General features: G+C 41.8%; 1 protein-coding gene across 1 annotated transcript in view; it reads left to right on the top strand.

Moving 5' to 3' along the window:
* Positions 1–6,804, top strand: part of LOC105978998 (60S ribosomal protein L23a-like) — a 137,379-nt gene extending 130,575 nt beyond the window's left edge. The window contains exons 3-4 of the mRNA XM_013005693.1: positions 5,712–6,131; positions 6,787–6,804. Of these exons, the coding sequence (XP_012861147.1) occupies positions 5,712–6,131; positions 6,787–6,804 (438 nt within the window). The remainder of the gene's footprint in view (positions 1–5,711; positions 6,132–6,786) is intronic.
* Positions 6,805–21,943: the final 15,139 nt, after the last annotated feature.

Raw genomic sequence — 21,943 nt, 5'->3', positions numbered from 1 at the left:
AAATCTGGCTAGACCATAGGATGTACATTGGTACAGATAGGAACTGGAAACACAGGGAATCCAGGACAGATGACCCCTTCAGGACCAGTAGTGAGAGTGGCAATACCTGGAGGGTGGAGGGAAGGTGGGGTAGAAAGGGGGAAGCTGATTACAAGAATCTACATATAACCTCCTCCCTGGGAGATGGACAACAGAAAAGTGGGTGAAGGGAGATGTCGGACAGTGTAAGATATGATGAAAATAATAATAATTTATGAATTATTTATCAAGGGTTCCTCAGGGTAGGGGGAGTGGGGAGGGAGGGGGGAAATGAGGAGCTGATATTAAGGGCTCAAGTAGAAAGCACATGTTTTGAGAATGATGATGGCAACAAATGCACAAATGTGCTTGACACAATGGATATATGTATGGATTGTGATAAGAATTGTACGAGCCCCCAATAAAATGATCTTTTTAAAAAAGATGAAGGTAAATAAATACTCTTTTATTAAAAACATAAGCCATATTTTATCAAATGAAAATAAATAAAAGAGATATGATCTGCCATCTGTCTTTTAATCTAGCAGCTCCTCTGCTGTTAATTAATCTACATGAAAGTAGGAAAGCTGAGAAAAATAAATCATTTATATCTCAATTTGGGATGAAAAGAGTTTGGGGCTTCATTTGAATACAGCCTTGAGGATCAGGGAGAGATTTTGTAAGTCTGAGAGTGAAGATTAGACCAAGATTAGAACCATCTCAGGTCTGTGCCACAGGTGAGACTAAGCATGTTTTCTGCATCTGCGTACCACAGAGAGTGCCTCAGACATGTACCTGAGTCCCAGCCAGCTCGTGCCTCCCTGACTCCCTCAGCCCAACTCAGCGCCTCTTCCTCCATGACACCACTGTGCTTTGAAAAGCCCCATTACAAAATGTGTAGCAGTCATTATCAGGTTAGAATGTGGTGCATTGTTTGTGTGACTCTTTTTCCCCCCATTAGACCAGGCCCTCCTAGACCAAGCAAGCAAGCAAGCAACTCTAATCCGTGGCAGCCCCGTGTGTGTCAGGACAGCACTCTGCACTCTGGTCCTCAATCGCTGTTATTTTGGCAAGTAGATCATGATGCCTTCCCTGGGAGGGCGCTTTGGATGGATTCAACCCCCCAGCCCTTTAGTTCGTACCCGACCGCATTAACCATTTGCAGCCTATAGAGATTTTCAGTCCTAGACAGCAAGCCCACACCCTAGTCGTTATTTCTTCTCAGACATCTAGAGATGCCCTGGGGCATGACAGGATCTCAGTAAACCTACCTGATAGATGAGTGAAGGAAGGAAACAGCCAGTTTACCTTAAAGGAGTCACTTGACCCCTTCTGAATGGCAGGTGCCTCCTTTGTGAAAGGGGCATCCACCCACTTGTACCAGGGGTGTAGAAAGATGATGTATGCATGTGTTCATTCTTGGCCCTTCCACACACTTCTCCTGTATACTAGACAAGCTGAAGATAGGAACCCTGTGGCTTTTTGAGGGTTTGTGTCCCCACCACGCACCCTCAGGCCTCCTGTCTAGCGAGTAAGTGCTCAATAAGGGAAGGAAGCAGTGTCACAGGGCTGGACAGGACACTTTATACGTCCTGTCGCCATATGAGAGATTATGACAAGACCTTCACCGTTCAATAAGGTCTGTTCATCAGAAAGCTGGGAGAAGCCGTATCTTTCCCCTCTCCTGCCCCACTCAGTCAGCCAGTCTCTTCTCTGAGCCACCACGTGAAGCAGAGGGCACGCACCCTTCCTTGTCTCCGAAGACTCCATTTGCATCTTCGTCAAACTTCCTAAGAGGGTGAGACAGAAAACAGTCATATCAATAACACAGGAACCCGAGATAAACATCTGCCATCTCTCCCAAATCTTACCTAGAACACTCAATGCCACGGGAGTCAACAGCTCAGGGCTGAAGGGCAGGGTGGCGCCAACAGAAAACTTGAATGGGAGCTGAGAACGCACACTTCTTCAGCCCTGCCTCCCCTGCCACCGTGGAGCTGTTTGGGGCAGATGAGTGTCTCTGAGGCCTGACTGAACCCCAACACCCACCTCAGTACAGGCACTTCCTGGGGATTCCTGAGGCACAGCAAAGGATAACACCTCAAACCATTAGCCCCAGCCAGAACAGAACCTCCCCAGAGAGTGTCTAAGGCTGTAAGTCCTAATGGAAGCTGACTGTCAACTTGTGGTTACTATGTTGGAACCTCTGAACTTTCAAGACAGCCCCCCACTACGTCACCACTGCATGACCAAGGCTCCTTGTTCATCAAGATCTCAGCCTCCAAACACAATGGAGCAGTTCTACCCTGTCACACAGGGTCCATATGAGTCAGACTTGACTTAATAGCACTTAGCAATAACAACAATCTTTGCTAACAAAAAGGTTGAAGGTTCAAGACCACCCAAAGACATCTCCGAAGAAAGGCTTGGTATTCTGACACAACAACAGCTCCTTGAGATCCGTTTGAGGTAGTTTGTCAGCTCCGTAAGCTGCCTGTTGCCTGTGCATTTGTGCAGTGGCTGGAATGATATGCTGTGATCCCATATGTACCATTAAACGTGTTTGTATCTGTGTCCTGTAATGATGGGGGGAACAAACGTACGAATGTGCTCGACACATTGATGGATTGTGAGTTGTACGAGCCCCCAATAAAATGATTTTTTTTTAAAAGAAAACTATCAAAAAAGGAAAAGAATGTGCTTTATTTGGGTACAGGGTATTAGCATTCATTTGGAAAAAAACATTTTCCTTTTTGATGTACGACTCTGTTATCTCCAGCCTTATTTACACATGCTGATGAGGACAGTCAAAGCCTACAGAGCCAGTATCCTACTTTAGGGAACCCCCAAGTAAAGGTTACTAGAAAACGGAAACGCTGATTTCAGACCAAAGATTTTAGACAACAAGTATTCCAACAAGTTGTTTGGTGTTTTTAAAAGGGTTTCCTATCTAATCTTAGTAACAAGCCCCCCGCCCCTCCAACTTCATACTGCTTTACTTTCAAATCGTGGAAAGTGATATAGGATGGCATCTATAGCCAGAATGCTCCTTAGAAGCTAGGATGGCAAGACTCCATCTTATCTACTCGGGCATGCTATCGGGAGAAGCAGGCCCTGGAATAGGGAACCATGCTTAGTAAATTAGAAACCCAGGCCAGTGACACTCCATGAGGGGGACTGGCACAGAGACTACTATGACGGGCTCCAACACAACTGTGCAGACGGCACAGGACCAGGCAGTGTGCTGTTCAGTGGTACACTGGGTCATTAGGAATTAGACCCAACTCGAGGGCACCTAAGGACAACAACATAGAGGTAGTTGGGAGACACATTATCTCTCCAGGTAAGGTCACATACTACTTTAGGCAGGATGTGACCAGAGCTCACATGAAATATCCCTGATATTCTGTTTGTCTAGAACATGTTTAGTTTTCATCTCCATTATCAATGTATTTTAAACAAAGGGGTATTAGAATATTGAACTGACTTTTCTTTAGTTTCTAACACACTAGTGTTGTCAGGCTATACAGGATCTTTTTTTCTTATTTTATCAACTTCCTTTTATACTTAGCCCCAGTCCCATTTTCCTTACTTCCTCTCTCTACATCTTCTCACCCACCTTGAGTAATATTTGTGATGGGATATAAGTATGTGCTTTGCTTTTACCTCACTGTGTGATGGAGTCCTGGGAGGTGCAAATAGCTAATGGGCTCAGCGGCTGAGAGTTTTGAGGGCTGAGTTCAACTAGAGAAGCCTCAGAGGAGAGGCCTGCCAATCTTCTTCTGAGAATTAGCCATTGAAAACGGAATGGGACATATTCTCCTCTGATACTCGGGGGAACACCAGGAGCTGACATCAACTCAAAGACAATTAATTTGCTATTGTTATTGTTTCTAAATATACTGGCTATTTCATTATGTTTCTTATTTTCTTTCATTCTACACTTTTGTGTCTTTAGTTCTATGACTCCACAAATAATGATTAAATGAAAATCCTTGTATATGCTTCCTTATGATAGTGAATATAAATTATTTGGGGGTATAGGCACCAACCCTTGGGGTGCTAGACATACCAACATACATAGCTGTATTAGAGAATGCCCAATTATTCTCCAGAATGACTATACCAATGTACATCCCCACCAGCAGTGCATATGAGTTCTAATACCCCCAAATTTCACCAATAACCTGTCTTTTGCCATTCTAGTGAGAATAATATGGTATTTCATTGCTTTTTAATTTGAAAATCCCTGGTGTTTTAGTTTGCACAAATTTCATACATGGCTTTATCATGTCCATCTCCTCTTCTGCGATTTGCTATCCAGTCTTTGACTGGATAAGGAAGACTGAAGAACGGGTACCTAGGAATCATTATGTTGGCAAAAGTATTAAATACACCATGGACTGCCAGGAAAACAAATAAATCAATCTGTCGTGGAAGGACAGTCACATCTTTCTTAGATACCAGGATGGCGTGACTTCATCCCTCATCGCCGTGCTGTGAATTATCTAATAGGGTCTGGGAAAGAAGGTAGGAGAAGATACTGAGTGGACTATGATTTCACTGTGAGATATTGCTAACAGAGTTCATCGTGACTGCCACCCTTCTGGGTATAAAATGAGCCATCTCAGAAGCAGGAAAGGGTAATGATCTCGATACCACCAAAAGATAAGCGCTATCCTTTGGAGCCTCAGCTCCCTGCACATTGAACCTCTTAGACCCAGGAGCCAGCTTTGACACCAGAAGAGGAGCCGGAGCAGCAGTGGAGCCAGAAACCAGAGCAGGAAACATGCAGTAGACTGCTGAGCCCACAGAGCAAGTAAAAGGACGTGCTTTGGGATAGGAGACTGGTTCGTGCAGTGGGGTCTCTCTCTGCCCATTTAGTTAGAGGAGTGAAGTTTGCTAACCTGCAAAGCTGGAGCTCAGTGCCTGTGGGTGGAGACAGAATGGTGTGCCCTCTGGGCATTTGTTGGCAACCCAAAACGAGTTTTGTAATATTGTCCAAGCCGGGCAGAAGCCAAGCCAAGAGTTCAGAGCCAGAGGGAGAGACCTGCCTGCGGGGATGACAGAGAAGAAATAGTTTTGACTAAACAACTGTGTCCTGAACATTTTTTTTCACGTTAACTTCCCTAATAAACTATGTAGTTGTGAGTCTCATCTGTGAGTTCTGAGAATTATTGAGCCCAGGAAAAAAATTGCATGTAGGGAAGATAGAGTACTATAGGAGGAAGGGTTGGTGTCACAACAGAGTTAAACAGATGTAGGGTGGAGACGTGTCTAATTCTTTCCTTGTGGCGGTCAGCCTGGGGAGCTGGAGGAAGTCAAATGTGGCCCAGACCATTTCCTCAGACAGCACACCTTACTCCTCCTCGCCAATTGTGTGCACTTCGAACATGCTGTGGGAAGAGACCAATCCCTGGAGAAGGACGCATGCTTAGTGAAAATAGGGGGTCTGTACAAAGAAGAAGACCCTCAAGAAACTGGATGAGCATGATGATTGCAACAATGGGTCTAAACATCGAAACAATTGGGCGGACGGTGCAGGCCAGGCAGCGTCTCATTCTGTTTGTACAGGGGGTGGTTATGAATCAGAACCAACAAGGAGGGCACCGAACAGCAACATGCTTTGGCTCCTTGCTACTAGTTCCCTATTCTGTCTTATAAGAATTTCGTTTCGGACCCTTTTCACGAAGAGGGCACCGAAGGCGAAGAAGGAAGCTCCTGCCCCTCCCAAAACGGAAGCCAAAGCAAAGGCTTTAAAAGCCAAGAAGGCCGTGCTGAAAGGCGACCACAGCCACACAAAAAAGAAGATCCGCACGTCACCCACCTTCCTGCGGCCCAAGACCCTGAGACTGAGAAGGCAGCCCCAAGACCCTCGGAAGAGCGCCCCCAGGAGAAACAAGCTGGACCACTGTGCCACCCGCACGTTCCCCTGGACCACAGAGTCTGCCATGAAGAAGACCGAAGATAACAACACACTTGTGTTCGTTGTGGATGTCAAAGCCAACAAACACCAGATCAAGCAGGCTGTGAACAAGCTCTGTGACATGGACGTAGCCAAGGTCAACACCTTGATCAGGCCTGACGGTGAGAATAAGGCATATGTTCGACTGGCTCTGCCAACAAAATTGGAATCATCTAAAATGAGCCCAGCTGGCTAATGCTAAATATAAACTTTTTCAATATAGAAAAAAAAAGAATTTCTTTTCTAATCTATAGATCAACCCTTTGTTGCAGTTTCGTTGCAAATGTCTTCTCCCAGTCTGTCGCCAATGAAATCAGCTTGAGCTATGGAGCTGCCACTGAACAGAACTTCTCTAAGTTGGCCATGGTCAAATGTATCAGTTGCTTGCCTTAGAAATTGTGCTTTGGTGGTCTTATTTAATAAGGTCTCCCTTACTCCAAGCTCACAAGGATGTTCACTTTGACTAGTTTTATAGTGTCATTCACATTTAGGCTTGTAATCATTCTAAAAAATTAATATATAATGTGACATAGGAATATGTATTCACTTTCTCCATGTTGTAATCTGATTTTCCTAAGACCATATATTAAACAACCCAGCACTACAAAGATTTGTATAATGTATAATAAGACATGCTTCCAAATAAACATGGATCTACCTTTTAATTTTGTTCTGTTACATGGTTTTATTTTCCTATTCTTTTTCTAATCCCACTTTGCTTATACCACTCTGACGTTATAGTATGCCTCTGTATCTGAGAGCATAAATCCATTCTCTTCACTCTTTCAAATTTGACATCATAGGTCATGGGCATTTGTTAAACCAAATAAGTTATAAGACAAACTCTTGGCCCGCTCTTCAATTCTAGAATCCTGAAAGATCACACGATCTCTCATTTTCCTTCCTCCTGTGGGTCTACTCCTCCATCAGACCCCTGATGTCATATCACTTTAGACGAGAAATAATAGAAAACCAACTCAAAACTATGTAAGCAAATCATAGGGCAAGTGCTCAACATCCTCAAGACTTTGTCTTTTCCTTCAGTAAAAAAAATAACTTTATTGGCATATACTTTGCATATCATACAATTTAATCATTCATACTAAGAAAATCATTAATCAATCATTACCACAATTCGGAACATTTTCTTCTCATACTCATGGTTGTTAGCTCCTTATTTCCCTCGATTCTCCCCTGCCCTGCCCCATCCAGACCTATCTCTATAGATCTACCAATCCTGGATTTCATGTAGAGATGATCATAGAAAACAAAGCACAGGCATACAAAATCATACAATGCTAACAAACAAGCAAAAAGCTCAATAACAATAACTAAACAAAACAGAAAAAGGTCAATCAAAGAGAAAGCAAAAATATTCAAAACTGAAAGAACTTTACAATGAGTTCGAATGGAGATTAAAATGATAGGGTATTACATTTCTGCCTAACTACATCTGCAAAAAATGACTTTATAATGTTCTTTGTATAGTAACATGATTCTTCACAACCGTGAACTAGTTGTATTCACTTCTGGACTACATTTCCCTGTGGGATTACTTCTGTCTGACACAAGGTTCCTCTGGACCTGTACATCTCTAACAACCCAAACAGTAAGAAGCGGCTTCTTTCCTGAGAGCTTTAGTCAGGTCCCAGGATGGTGTCGCATGCCCGTTCCCCAAATAACTGAACAACAGTGTACAGAAGTCACACCTGTAGCCTTTTCTTGCTGACGTCTGTATCAGTCCCATAGGAACTGCATGGACTAAAGCAGAATGAGTTGTTCCTTAAAGAAAAACTGAAGTGCAAGCCCCAGAATAAAGGAAAATGGGTACAGAGAAGGAAATGGAAAGAAAGAAGGAAGGGGTATAAGAGGGAGAGAGGGAGGGTGGAAAAGTTACCTATCCACCGTGACTATCTATTGCATTTCTACCTCTTTTCCTACCAAAGTTCAAGCTTTTGGGGGACACACCTTGTGACTCTTCGTCTAGAGGGGTGTCTTTATATAGTAAAAAATCAACACATGTCGATCAAATGTGAAATAGTCAATTAATTAATTAATTAACACCAGGAATTATGGTCAGGGCTTGGTTGCATGAGGTTACATCTTAAGTGGAAAGAAAACAAGAATCAGAGTGATTATCCTTATTAAATTGTGATAAGCCAGGATGCTAACCTCAGAAATTTGGCTGTCATGCCTCTATCACATGGATCTAAAACTTAAACTTCAGTTTGGTCACTTTTCCCCATGACCAGGCAGGCACTTCATATAAGAGGAAGTGTACAGTAGCAGTTAGAAGTTTATACTTTGATAGACCTAGGTCCCATCCTAACCCTGCAACTCATTAGCTATGAAAATGTGGCATACATAAACATTTTGTGCTACAATTTCTTCTGCTGCTCAGTGATGCTAATATATACTTTGTAGAGTTGACATGATATTTTAAAAGAGCACAGGTAGTGTCTGGTACATTGCAAGAAAAACATCAATTTAGCGGATGGCTGTCAATCACCTACAATGTGCCAGGCAAGGAGCTTGGCTCTTTAGAGCAAACTATAAGTATAGTCTCTCCTCTGAAAGAGCACAGAATCTCTCAGGGATGAGAGAGAGGAAAATTGAACCGTAATAATATTGAAGCATAATAAATAGCACAGTCAAGAAATCACAGGGTGCTAGGAAGCACAAATGGAAATATCAGATTGTGTCTGTGATCTTTTCATCAAGGTTGTCATGCCTCCAATGAAACTAGAAGAATGAAAAAGGAACAGCAAGGTTAACAGTGAGAGTGCTTGAGGAGGAAACAGCACAGGCAGAGATTTGGGTGGGATATGCTCAAGTTGAGAGAGACACTCCTTTCACACTACCGAACCAGAGTCTTGAGGAGGAACTTGTAGGTGGCCTCACACTGCTATTTGCTCTGATTTCCTCTCCTGCTCCGCTGCCCCTGTTGCACACCACTGCAGCCACTCCGGGCCTCGCTGCTGTTGGGATACATTATCCATTGTTGCATAATCAATTACCCAACTTAATGACTTCAAAACAAACCAACAAAAACATGATGCCTTGTTTCCAAATTTGTCTGAGTCTGGTACCCACGTGTGGTTTAGGTGAGTGTCATTTGGGGGTGTATATTTTAAAAGCTTTTATTATATTTAACACAGCACATCATTTGCCTATCTTATGTATTGTTTATTCAGTATTGGTATTATCAACTAGAATATAAGGTCCATGATTGCAGAGTTTTTTGTCTACTAGTTCCATTAAATTATCCTAAGTAATCTACTTCCTAAATATCAACCATTTTCACTAAATCCTAGCTCCAAACTAAGAGAAATTAGTTCTTACATCATGGTCCTGCTCAAAACTCTCCCTCAGGAAGGGAACACAGAAGATGTGAGTGTTACAGCAAAATGTGGTGAAGAAATTAGATGGTGCCTGGCTATCAGATCATATAGTGCCTGGGGTATTAAAAACTTGTCGCCAAACAAGCAGCCATCTAAGTAAGATGTCAACTAAGTCCACATGGAAGAAGCACACCATCATCAGTCTCCGAAGGACTGTAAATCATATAATCCAAAGAAGAAGGAGGGATTCATATCAGAGCCTAAACTGTGAGAGTCTGGTTTGCAGAAGGCTATGGATGTCTGTAGGAGCCCACGATACAGTTATGGGAACTACATGAAAAACAAGCTTCCAATGAATTCTTCTATCCTCAAATGAGGGAGGGGAAGAAAGTGGTTACTAAACAGAGTGCATTAGAGAGATGAGTATAGAAGATCAAAGGGATAAAACTGACTTGAACTGTTAAAACTTTATCAGTTGATCCCCCCTCTGATGTATTATGGACCTGATCTGGTTTTCAACATTTTCTGTAATTTTGTTTTGGTTTGGTTTGGTTTACTTTGTTCATATCAGGGTATGTCTCAGAGGTGTTATGTCATTGGGGGTTACTCTTGAAGTTCTGCTTTATGGTTTTCTGGATTTTTTGGTATATAAAACCCAAGATTGATGAACCTATAGGGACAGCAAATAGAATAGGGGTTTGGGGGGTAGATGAGTACAATGTGTGTGTGTGGGGGTGGTGTAGTGGGGGTGGTAGTAAAAGAGAGACCATGTCAAGGAGTCCAAGAAGAAAAGGAATGTTTGGAAATTTATTTTAGTAGCAATTTTACAATTCTTCATGATGTGATTGAAATATGAAATGATAAATGTATTAACTCCCAATTAATAATAAACTGTATATTTAAAAATCCTTTAGATCACAGTTCTAAGCTGGCACATGGGTTTGCCACAGTCAGTAATGACTGCATAGCAATGGGCCTTTTTCGCTCTATTCAATCCCTTAAGGGATTGCTAGCTCCTCTGAAGAATGAACAGGTATTGTTTATCTTAAAGCACCTACACACACACACACACACACACACACACACACACACACACACACATACATTGCTTTCAAGATGATTCAGACTCATAGTGATTCTATAGAAGTCCTAGAATGCAGAGTAGAAATTCTCCATTGTGCTTCCTGGGCTGTAATCCTTAATGGAGCAGTTTTCCAGGTCTTTTCTCCCACAGAACGTCTTGGTTCCAAACAGCCAACTTTTCAGTTAATAGAAGAGCACTTAGCCACTGTATCACTGGAGCTCCTTCGTTTATCTTTGAACAGAGTTTATATCCTCCGAAACACACTAGTCACTCCATTATTGTTTGTTGAACTGAATAATATATGACAATATCATAATGCATTCTTATAACTGTTGTAAACCAATCTGAGATGCTTTATAGAAAAATATCAGCCAATCCCAACTATAAATACTTTGTACCTGAAGTTCCTCAACATAATAAAGGCCACATATGTAAAACCAACAGCCAACATCATGCTCAATGGGGAAAAGCTAGAAACATTTTTCCTGAAAACTGGGACCAACAAGGATGACCTCAACCACCACTCTTTTTCAACATTGTAGCAGAAGTCTGAGAACCGTCAGACAACAAAAAGAAATCAAGGGAATACAAATAGATAGAGAAGAAGTGAAACTCTCATTATTTGCAGACAACATGATTCTATATAGAAAGAATCCAAAAGAATCTACAAAAAGACTGTTGGAAACAATGGAAGGATTCAGCAAAATAGCAGGAAACAAGATTAAGAAGCAGAAATCAATTGGATTCCTGTATACCAGCAGAGTTTCTGAAAAAGATATTAAGAAAACAATACTATTAACAATAACCATAGAAAAGATAAACTATTTAGGAATGAGCCTACCAAAAGAAATGAAAGACTCGTACAAAGAAAACTACAGAATAGTATTAACAAGAAACCAAAAAAGACCTACATAAATGGGAGAATAGTCTATGTTCATGGATAGGTGGACTTAATATTATGAAAATATAATGTAAGGCATCATCAAAACAAAAAATCTTACCATAGTGAATGATGGGGGGAGTGCGGAGTGGAGATCCAAAGCCCATTAGTAGGCCACTGGAGATCCCCTTGCAGAGGGGTCTAGGGGAGGAGATGAGCCAGTCACGGTGCGATGTAACAATGATGAGAAATACAACTTTCCTCTAGTTCCTAAAGGTTTCCTCCCCGCTCCCACTACCATGACTCGAATTCTATCTTGCAAGACTGGCTAGACCAGAGGAGGTACACTGGTACAGATAGGAACTGAAAATACAGGAATACAGGACGGATGAGCCCTATAGGACTAGTGGTGTGAGTGGCAAAACAGGGAGGGTAAAGGGAGAATGGGTAGGGAAGAGGGAACTGATTACATGGAACTGTGTGTGACCTCCTCCCTGGGGGACAGACAACCAAAAAGTGGATGAAGGGAGACGTGGGACAGGGCAAGATATGATAAAATACCCATTTATAAACTATCAAGGGCTCATGCGGGAGGGGGGAGCGGGGAGGGAGGGGAAAAATGAGGACCTAATGTCAGGGGTTTAAATGGAGAGAAAATGTTTTGAGAAACGATGTACAAATGCGTTTTACACAATTGATGTGTGTATGGATTGGGATAACAGTTGTATGAGCCACTAATAAAATGTTTTTAAAAAAAAAGAACAATAAAAGAGGCGCACATTAAAAAAGAAAAAAAAATCACATTAAGGGTAGGGTTGCACAGCTGATTATTGAAACAGCAACCAATAAATTGTACACCTGTAAAAAGTTGAAAAAAAAAAAAGAAAATATAAATGCTACCTGAAGCAATCTATAAAAACATTGCAATTCCAATCCAAATTCCAAAGGCATTCTTTATGAAAATTTCAATACTACCTGAAACAATCTGTAAACACAATGCAATTTCAATCCAAATACTAAAAACATTACTTAAAGATAATGGAAAAAACTAATCACCAACTTCATAAGGAGAGAAAAAAAAGCCCAGGATAAGAAAAGAACTTCTTAAAAAGAAGAACCAGGTGGGATGCCTCTCACTGCTTGACCTAAAAACCTATTGCATAGCCACAGTAATCAAAATAGTCTGGTACATGTACTATGAGAGCTACACAGACCAATGGAACAAAATAGAAAGCCCAGAAGTAAATGCATCCAGCTACAGGCAACTGATCTTCAACAAAGAACCAAAAAGGATCAAATGGGATAAAGACAGCCATTCAAAAAATGGTGCTACATAAATTGGATCTCTATAAGAAGAAGAATAAAACAGGACCCATCTCTCTCCCCACACACACACAAAAAACAAACACAAGATGGATTAAAGACCTAAAAGCAACCCCCAGAGCTATCAGGATCGTCCATGAGAAAATTAGGACAAACCTGAGGGCCCTATTGCAGGGCATACACAGACTAGCAAGTACAATAAAGGAAGCACACACTGTGGAGGACCAGATAGATGACTGGGACCTACTAAAAATAATCACTTATGCAAATCAAAAACTTCATCAGAAGTGTAGAACAAGAGCCCATAGATTGGGAGAATTTTTTTTTTACCAGTGACACAATGGACAAGGATCTAATGACCAAAATCTACAGAACTCTACAACACCTCATTAAGATAATACTGAGGTGGGCAGGCAAGATAGGACAAAATAATAATTCATAAATTATCAAGGGTTCATGAGGGAGGGGAGAGTGGGGCGAGAGGGGAAAAAATGAGGACCTGGTGCCAGGGGCTTAAGTGGAGAGCAAATGTTTTGAGAATGATGAGGGCAATGAATGTACAAATGTGCTTTACACAATTTATGTATGTATGGATTGTGATAAGAGTTGTATGAGCCCCTAATTAAAAAAAGATAATATTGAGGCAAATAAGGACTACTTATTTGCCCAATTAAAAAGTGAGCGAAAGACATGAACAGCCAGTTCATCAAAAATGACACTTAAATGGCTACCACACATATGAAAAAAAGGCTCAAGATCTCCTGCCATCAGTGAGATTCAAATTAAAACTGCAATGAGATACCATCTTATACCTACAATGACAGCCCAACTTAAAAACAAACAAACCAACAAATATGAGAAAGTGGAAAAGAAAGAAACATGGTCTACCTAAGACAACTAGGAATGGAAATCCCGTTTGCTCCAGCAATTTAACTGTTGGGCATATTCCCCAAAGAAATAAGAAACAGATCACAAAGAAATGTAAACTCTCAAATGTTTATTGCAACACAGTTTATGATAACAAGAATCTGGAAAAAGCCCAAGCACCCAACAGTAGAAGAATGGATAAAGAAACTATGGTACATCCATGCAATGGGATACTATGCATCCCTAAAACACAATGACAAAAGCATGAAATACATCATGACATGGAAGGATCTGGAAACCATTATGCTGAGCAAAGTTAGTTGATCACAAAAGAACAAAATAGGTATTGTGTGGGTCCACTACGATAAAGATAAACACCAAGGTTTTGACTCTCAAGTCACATAAACGTCTAATCCAGTCTCTGAAATAGTTAGAGGCTGCTTAGCATCCGTGAACTGCACACCACCAGTCCTTACACGTGCTTCTTAAAAACCACTGCAACAGAGGAACCTCACCTCAGTTTGGGCCATTCCTTCAAGAAGGGGTGTAAGGGAGATCTCCCATTTGCTGGCATACAATTAAAACTCCCAGGTGTGAGAAGAAATAGGGCTATGACTGTGGTTCAGATCCCTGACTTTAAGTGTACCCAATTAAAGGAGACCCAGCACCACCATATATTTACTATTTTAATGCCCTTCATGCCTTACTATGACATGTATAAATCTGATATAGTTTTATTATATAGATATATAATAAAGACATAGTTCTGAATATTAATGAAAAATTTGCTTTATCATCAACCCCCATTGTCAATGTAAATAGCGCTCAGTCATTTAAGAGTTTAATCTGTACTGATTATGGAATGTGGTTTATTGCCAGTCTATACTTGTATAACTTCCTTTTCAAAACAGTGAGTTAAACTCTCTACCACTGGTTTAAATTAATGATACAATTAATATAATTGTCTTATATCCCAGAGGAATGATTAATAATGAACACTGGCATATAATGATAGTGAGATCTTTAAAATGAACCAGAGATATATATAAACCTTAGATATGCGAATGGATTTGGGGCTTACACTTGATTCTAGCCCCAAGCTAGTAGTGGTTGCTTCTAATGACATGGCCTTACTTGATACTCACCCTACTGAAGAGATCACTGAAAATATGAGTGCTACAGCAATATGTGGTGAAGAAACCAGATGGGCTATCAGAAAGAATAGTGCCTAGCGAAAGAAAGAAAAGATTGTCTTCAAACAAGCAGACACCTCAGTGAGGTGCCAACTAAGTCCACATACAAGAAGTATGCCAGTCTGTGTGATCTAGGATTATGAAAAATAAAATCCAAATCTGAAGGAGGAAATGATATCAGAGCTTATATTGTGAACACCTGATTTGCAGAAGACAATGAATGATAGTGGGAGTCCAAAATTCATTTGCAGGATCCCAATATGGATTAATCCTTTGATAAATTTCCTCTTACTGCAGTTGGGGGATATGAATAGTGTTGCTAACAGACAGAGACTATCATAAACTTGATCATGGCAGATATAATTTGATTAAAATGTAATACCTGATGTGATAAACTGGCTTGACTAGAGAAACAAATCCAGTGATACTCAAGTATATAAGAGAGAGCTTTAAATAAAGAAGTGGTTCAGAATAACATCCCAGCCCAGTCTAGATCAAGTCCAAAAGTCCAATACTAGTCCATCAGTCCCTCTTCAGCCTAATGAAGCCACATGCAGTGATGCAACATGCAGAAGGGTCACAGGCCAGTGGGTGCAAAGTCTTAGGCTTCCAATGGCCGGACGCATCTCCAGGGCTCTGGCAGGTCCCCCACAGGTCTCTAAGTGGCTTGCAAGAAGGAAGATGAAGTAAACAGGGGGTGGGGGGAGGTTGCCTTATGAGGAAGTCATGCCCACCAGGAGGCATCATCAGGCTGTGACCTGACTGACAGGCTAGGCTCCACCCCTGTATTTCAATTTGACACAACATTATGAAACCACCTCACCTGACCATTTAATCTCCCTTTTTACTCTTCTTAAATTTGCCCCTGCAAACAGGGCATTAATCCACCCAAGGGGAGGGTATTGCTTATATCTCCACAGGGAAAGAGGGACCAGATTTCAACCCGGTGCTCCAGATGTGAATGCAACATACAGGCATGAAGCTGGGCACCAGTAGAGAGGTTTTAGAGGCTGGCCCCAATCCCACACACCTGAACAACCATCCCTCCTCCCAGAAGAATTCACTTCAGAGAACAGCACTGAAGCTACAGCTCAGGGAGAGGGACATGTCTGATCAGAGCACACAGGAGCAAATGAAGAGGGAGGAAGAAAGAGTGGAACACATTCTGGTCCACTAAGCCTTGAGGATGATATCCCTTCTCAGAGCAGCCAATGCTCACAGAGGACCATATGGCCGGCCTCACTACAAGACACGACATCCTTCACTGACCCATAGCCCTCCAGGGAAGAACGCTGGAGACACAGTGTGGGAATTGCACCTGATCTGACCCCACCACACCGAGGCAAAACACTAAGGGCATGCAACAGAACAGCAAGGGGAGCAGAGCAAGGAAGGCCTGAGGGAGTGCCAAAAATAGACTTTGGGGCCAGGGCATGGCACCCCATCAGACTCAACCAGAAAACACTCCTAAAGATCAACAAACAAACCTTGAATTATTTACAGACTTTTTTTCTTTTGTCATTGGTTTGTTGTTGTTTTTGTTTTGTTTTCTTTTGTTGTTTGGTTTTCCTCCGTCTTGTTTTTGTGCATATTGTTATCTCTGGGGGTCTATCTAGATAAGATAGGCTGGATGAACAATCTGGAGGAGAAAACAATGGGACCAATGGGACATGGGAGAGGGGGATGTGGGGGAAAGGGAGTGGTGTTAAAAAACCCAGGGACAAGAAACAAGTGATCAAAAATCAGTGACAACGAGGGTGTAAGAGGCCTGGAAGGGCTTGATTAAGGTCAATGTAATTGAGAGAAATTACTGAAACCCAAATGAAAGCTGACCATGATAGTGGGACAAGAGGAAAGTAAAGGGAAATAGAGGAAAGAACTAGGAGGTAAAGGGCATTTATAGAGGTCTAAATACAGGCATGTACATATGTAAATATAATTATATATGATGACAGGGAAAAAGATCTACGTGCATATATTTATAGGTTTAGTATTAAGGTAGCATATAGACATTGGGCCTCTACTCCAATACTCCCACAATGCAAGAACACTTTGTTCTATTAAACTGGCATTCCATGATGCTCACCTTCCCAACACAATAGCAAAGCTGGTGCATAAGCAAATGTGGTGAAGAAAGCTGATGGTGCCAGGGTATCAAAAGATATAGCTTCTGGCGTCTTAAAGGCTTAAAGATAAACAAGCGGCCACATAGCTCAGAAGCAACAAAGCCCACATGGAAGAAGCAAGCATGTGTGCTCATGAGGTGTCGAAGGGATCAGGTATCAGGCATCAAAGAACAGAAAATCATATCATTGTGAATGAGGGGGAGTGCAGATTGGGGACCCAAAGCCCATCTGTAGGCAACTGGACATCCCCTTACAGAAGGGTCACGGGGAGGAGATGAGCCAGTCAGGGTGCAGTGTAGCAACAATGAAACAAACAGCTTTCCTCTAGTTCTTAATACTTCCTCCACCCCCACTATCAGGATCCCAATTCTACCTTACAAATCCGGCTAGATCAGAGGATGTACACTGGTACAGATAGGAACTGGAAACACAGGGAATCCAGGGCAGATGAACCCCTCAGGACCAGTGGTAAGAGTGACGATACCTGGAGAGTGGGGGGTAGGTGGGGTAGAAAGGGGGAACTGATCACAAGGATCTACATATAACCCCCTCCCTGGGGGATGGACAACAGAAAAGTGGGTGAAGGGAGATGTCGGACAGTGTAAGATATGACAAAATAATAATTTATGAATTATCAAGGGTTGGTGAGAGAGGGGGCACCGGGAGGGAGGGGAAAAAATGAGGAGTTGATACCAAGGGTTCAGGTAGAAAGCAAATGTTTTGAGAATGATGAGGGCAACAAATGTACGAATGTGCTTGATACAACGGATGGATCTATGGATTGTGATAAGAGTTGTATGAGCCGCCAATAAAATGATTAAAAAATTTTTCCCTGCATTTTTCTCAGGAGGGAAGAAAATGTTCTAGAACTGGTTTTCGAGCTGACTGGACAACTATTTCTAATATGATTGAACTATGGAAGTGCATGATTTGTGAGCCATATGTCAATAAAACTGTATTTAAAAAGACATTTTCCACCTAAAGGCTATGTGTGTTATCTTACACTGCTCAGGAGAACTTTTGCTTCCATTTGCGATCATGAGGACTTTCTTGGGTCAGGTTTCTTAAATCAGACCCTGAAATAAAGATTCATATGCAAGTCATTTAAGAAGAACACACCTAAGAGAAGCAAGTAAGGAAGTGCGGTAAATAGGGTTGGCAATGGGTGGAAGTCAAGCATGATTGCAATCAGAAGTTGCAGGCTTTCTTCAAGCCTAGGAAGCTGACCTTTCCTATTCCACAGAATCAACTATTAGTTAAGCGGTATTTGGTTGAGCAGCATTAGTAGACCAAGGTCATTTCTCTAAAGGACATTGAAGTGCAAGCAAAGCACAAGGCCACAAGGCTATATGGAGATCAGGGTGGTGTGTGGCCAGTGGCCACTATAAGGACTCCATAAAACAATTCTGCCTCTTTTAAATCTAGCTATGAGTAATTTAGGACACAATGGAGTTGTCATCTAACCACACTAATCCAAATACTGATACGTAGTTACAACTATTATTCCTACCGTAGTCGATGCTTAAAGAGATTAAATGATTTACACAAGATGATATTAAGTTTGAGCCAGGATTCACACTCTGGTTTTTCTGTTGGAGTCCAGGTTCCTCATTACTGGTTTATAATCTAAAATGTATGCGTTCTTCTGATTTTACCAGCAGAGGCTCCAAGGATAAATAATATCCATTGATAGAAAGGGGAATGGCTAACTGAATAGCTCCAAGATTAAAAATTCTCAACAAATGTTTACTCAATGAAGGAAGCAATTAAAATCCAGGAGTTTCTCTGATACAGCAGACCTTAGGTATTGATATGTTGGTTGCACACAAATATAATTCTCACCCCAAGATGTTGAAAAGGTAAGAATAATATTGGAAATAGCCTTACAAAATGTATGCCCTGCCAGAAGGACTACTTGTTGCTCATTATGTACTTATGTTAGGTGCTTTCTAGTTTATTCGAACTCATAGCAACCCTGTGCACAACAGAATGAAAGACAGTTCGGTCCTGCACCAGTGTTAGGATCGTGACAATCATTGCTATGTTTGAGCACATTGTTGCAGCCACTGTAACAATCCATCTCACTGAGAATCTTCCTCTTTTACACTGAGCCTCTTCTTTACCAAACTTGACGCTCTTTTCCAGGGCTTGGTCCCTCCTGATAACTTGTTCAAAGGACATGAGACGAAGTCTTGTTATCTTCACCTTGAAGGAAACCCTCTCTTTCAATTATAGTATTTCAATATTCTTCACCCATACTGCAATTCAAATCATTAATTCTTCTGCGGTCTTATCTAATCACTCTCCAGCTTTCATATGCATATGAAGCACCTGAAAGTACTATGACTTGGGCCAGGCATCCTTTCCTCCACAAAGTCACATCTTTTATATTTATGTATAGATATGAATAAATCTGGACCCCAAAACTTTTAGTCTCATTAATCTTCTTGGGTAAACTCATCACGATTTGCAGTGTCAGTTCCAGAGCAAGTACACGATAGGGGTACTGAGAGAATGAGGTTCCGGTTTTACAACGGTTGGATATGGAGGAGGTGCAACCACTAATCCAGCAAAAAATCCTCTGCAGCAAGATATCTAGATGTCAATTTGTCTCAGGAGACACCCATCAATCACACATATTCTTTCCTTTTGGGTCAGTGATCACCAGGGGACAACTGAAGCCCTCGAGTACAAATAAGGCAAAAAGATTGTGTTAGTCTGGGCACAGTAGAGAAACAAATCCACAGAAACTCATGTATAAGAGAGTTTTATATAAATGTTAAGTGCACATCAAGAAAACATCCCAACCCAGTGCTGCCCAAGCCTACAGGTCCAACATTAACCAATATGTCCAACAGCAATCCACAAAGTCCTCCTCCATCTCACAAAACACACACTATGATGCCAACTGCAGGAGGAAAGCCGAATCGGTGAATGTGTAAGTTTCAGCACGGGCAGGGGTCTCCATACGGCTGCTCCAGCACCCAGGGCTGCATCGGGGTAGGTCCATATGGCTTCTCCTTGGGGATGTCTTGCAGGAAGGGAGCCTTGCCAGCTGAAGCAGGGAACTAGCTAAGGCAGCTGTACCCTGGTCCAACAATCACCAAGCAAGAGACCCCAGAGCTAGAAAGTTGAGGCTCACTGAGCCATTTATCTCTTCGCCCTTCAATTAACCCCACATGTGTTTATCGGCCAGGTTGGCACAATAAACTTTACTATCTCAAAGATAGAACAGGCAAGTGGAGTTAGGTGTTGATATCAATCAAGTACCCATTATGTCTAGTTGACACTTACTCCCGGCAACCCCACACCGTACAGGGCAAGAAGTTCTTGCTCAGGTTCTCTTGGCTGTAATCTTTCTGGCAGTAGATTTTTCTGTGGAGCTGCTGTGTGGATTCTAACTGCCAACATTTAGGTCCCAACTGTCCCAAAACACGTGCACCACACAGGGACATTCTACTCATCAACAGGGATTTAAGACAATATTTAGGGATCTCATTTTTGGTTGATTGGTTAGTTTTAAAATGTGCTGATCGATTTCTGAGAACTAGTCGATCAATTCCATTCTTTGTTTCAACCAACAAACATACTTATTCTAGGTGACTCTTTAAGGCCGGGATCACATAACAGAATAAAACCAACCAGCCCTGGGATTTATTTTACTTTTCAATTAAATTATTATATGTTATGCACATACTCTGAATGTACACCTCAGCAAGTCTTCACAAACTGAGCATGTCTGACCACCCCCGACAGACACCTCTTATACTCTCCTCTAGTCCTTGCTCAGCCCCAAGAGCTGGCAACTGACTTTGAACACCACAGATTTATTTAGCTGGCTTTTGTACTTTGCATAAATGGAACCATGCCATGTGTGTTCTCTTATGCTTGGCTCTTTTACTCAACATTATTTGTTGAGTTTCATCTATGTTATTACATTGAGTTGTAAATAACTTATTCCAATTGCTGTATATTATTCTATTGTGTAAAAGTACTATAATTTACTTATCCTCTGGGGATTTATATCATTTCCAGGATATGGTTATTGTGAATAATACCACTGTGAACATTCTTGTACATGTCTTCTATTGCATTTCTGTGGAATACACCCCTGTAAGTACAACTACTGGATCATAAGGTGTCATGTGTTCAGTTTCAGTAGACACCACTGAAGACTTCTTCTAAGAGGTGGTCCTGTCTTTGGATTGTCTTCCCCTAGTCTGGCCCTTATTAGTACAGAATTAACCAGGGGCTATTCAGCTGCAGCTCAATGCTTACAGAAGCCGGAAGTCTTTAAGAGGTCTGAATGCACCCCTTCTTCCCTGTAGATGCTCTAAAACCATTCTTTTCATGCAGCAGTGAAAGAAGACAATTTGGGGATAGGGACAACAATGCCATACTATGAGTCATACAGACTTCCATAGCAAATGGGTAAAAATATTGATACCATTTTTTGAAGGGTAGAATTTCACAAAGTCCAAAGCAATTATAAGAAAGCCTTTGCAAAAGACATGGGTATTGAATCAGAACCCTTCTGTTTTCCACACATGCCACAGCAAACGTCCCAAGAGGTCCGTTGGAATAGGGATTGGCTGGAAACTTTTACAAGGAGAAGTCATTCTGCCGGTCTCCAGCGTGGAGCGTAAATCACAGCTGTGTTGAACTTTGAAAATATGGCTTTTGTTGCTAATATTTCTGCTCTGAAGGGAAGGCTGGGGGATGTGAAAAGGCATGCGACACTCGACAAATGAACAAACAAATCCCAGACAATGGAGCCCGCCCTTGCCAAAGCTGTGGTTCATTTTTTTAATAAACTCATTGGGATTTAGTCTTGTTACTGTACTTTACTAATTAGCTCCTTGAAGTTACTGTTGGGTCCTTCAGGGTGTAGACCCAAAACCTCAACATTCTTTAAAGGACTCCCCACCACAAGAGGGAGGTGTGGCGGGGCCTCCCTCACAGCCTTAGCAAGGTGCCGCCTGCCTGAAATGCCTTCCTGGGAAGGGGAAGCCGAGCGCAGAGCTGGAGCCAGCTTGCACCCACAAGACTAACGGAAAGGCTGCTGCAGGGGTTGAAACAAGAGTTTCTCAACAGCTGGAGTTGAAGCGATACTCCAAGTCCTGGGCATTAGATCAAGAACCTCCCA

Source organism: Echinops telfairi, unplaced genomic scaffold (genome assembly GCF_000313985.2).
Source record: "Echinops telfairi isolate 266 unplaced genomic scaffold, ASM31398v2 ScPeMD7_7424;HRSCAF=8462, whole genome shotgun sequence".
NCBI lineage: Eukaryota > Metazoa > Chordata > Mammalia > Afrosoricida > Tenrecidae > Echinops > Echinops telfairi.
The sequence above is the reverse complement of the archived record's forward strand: the minus strand, read 5'-3'. Positions and strand labels throughout refer to the sequence as shown.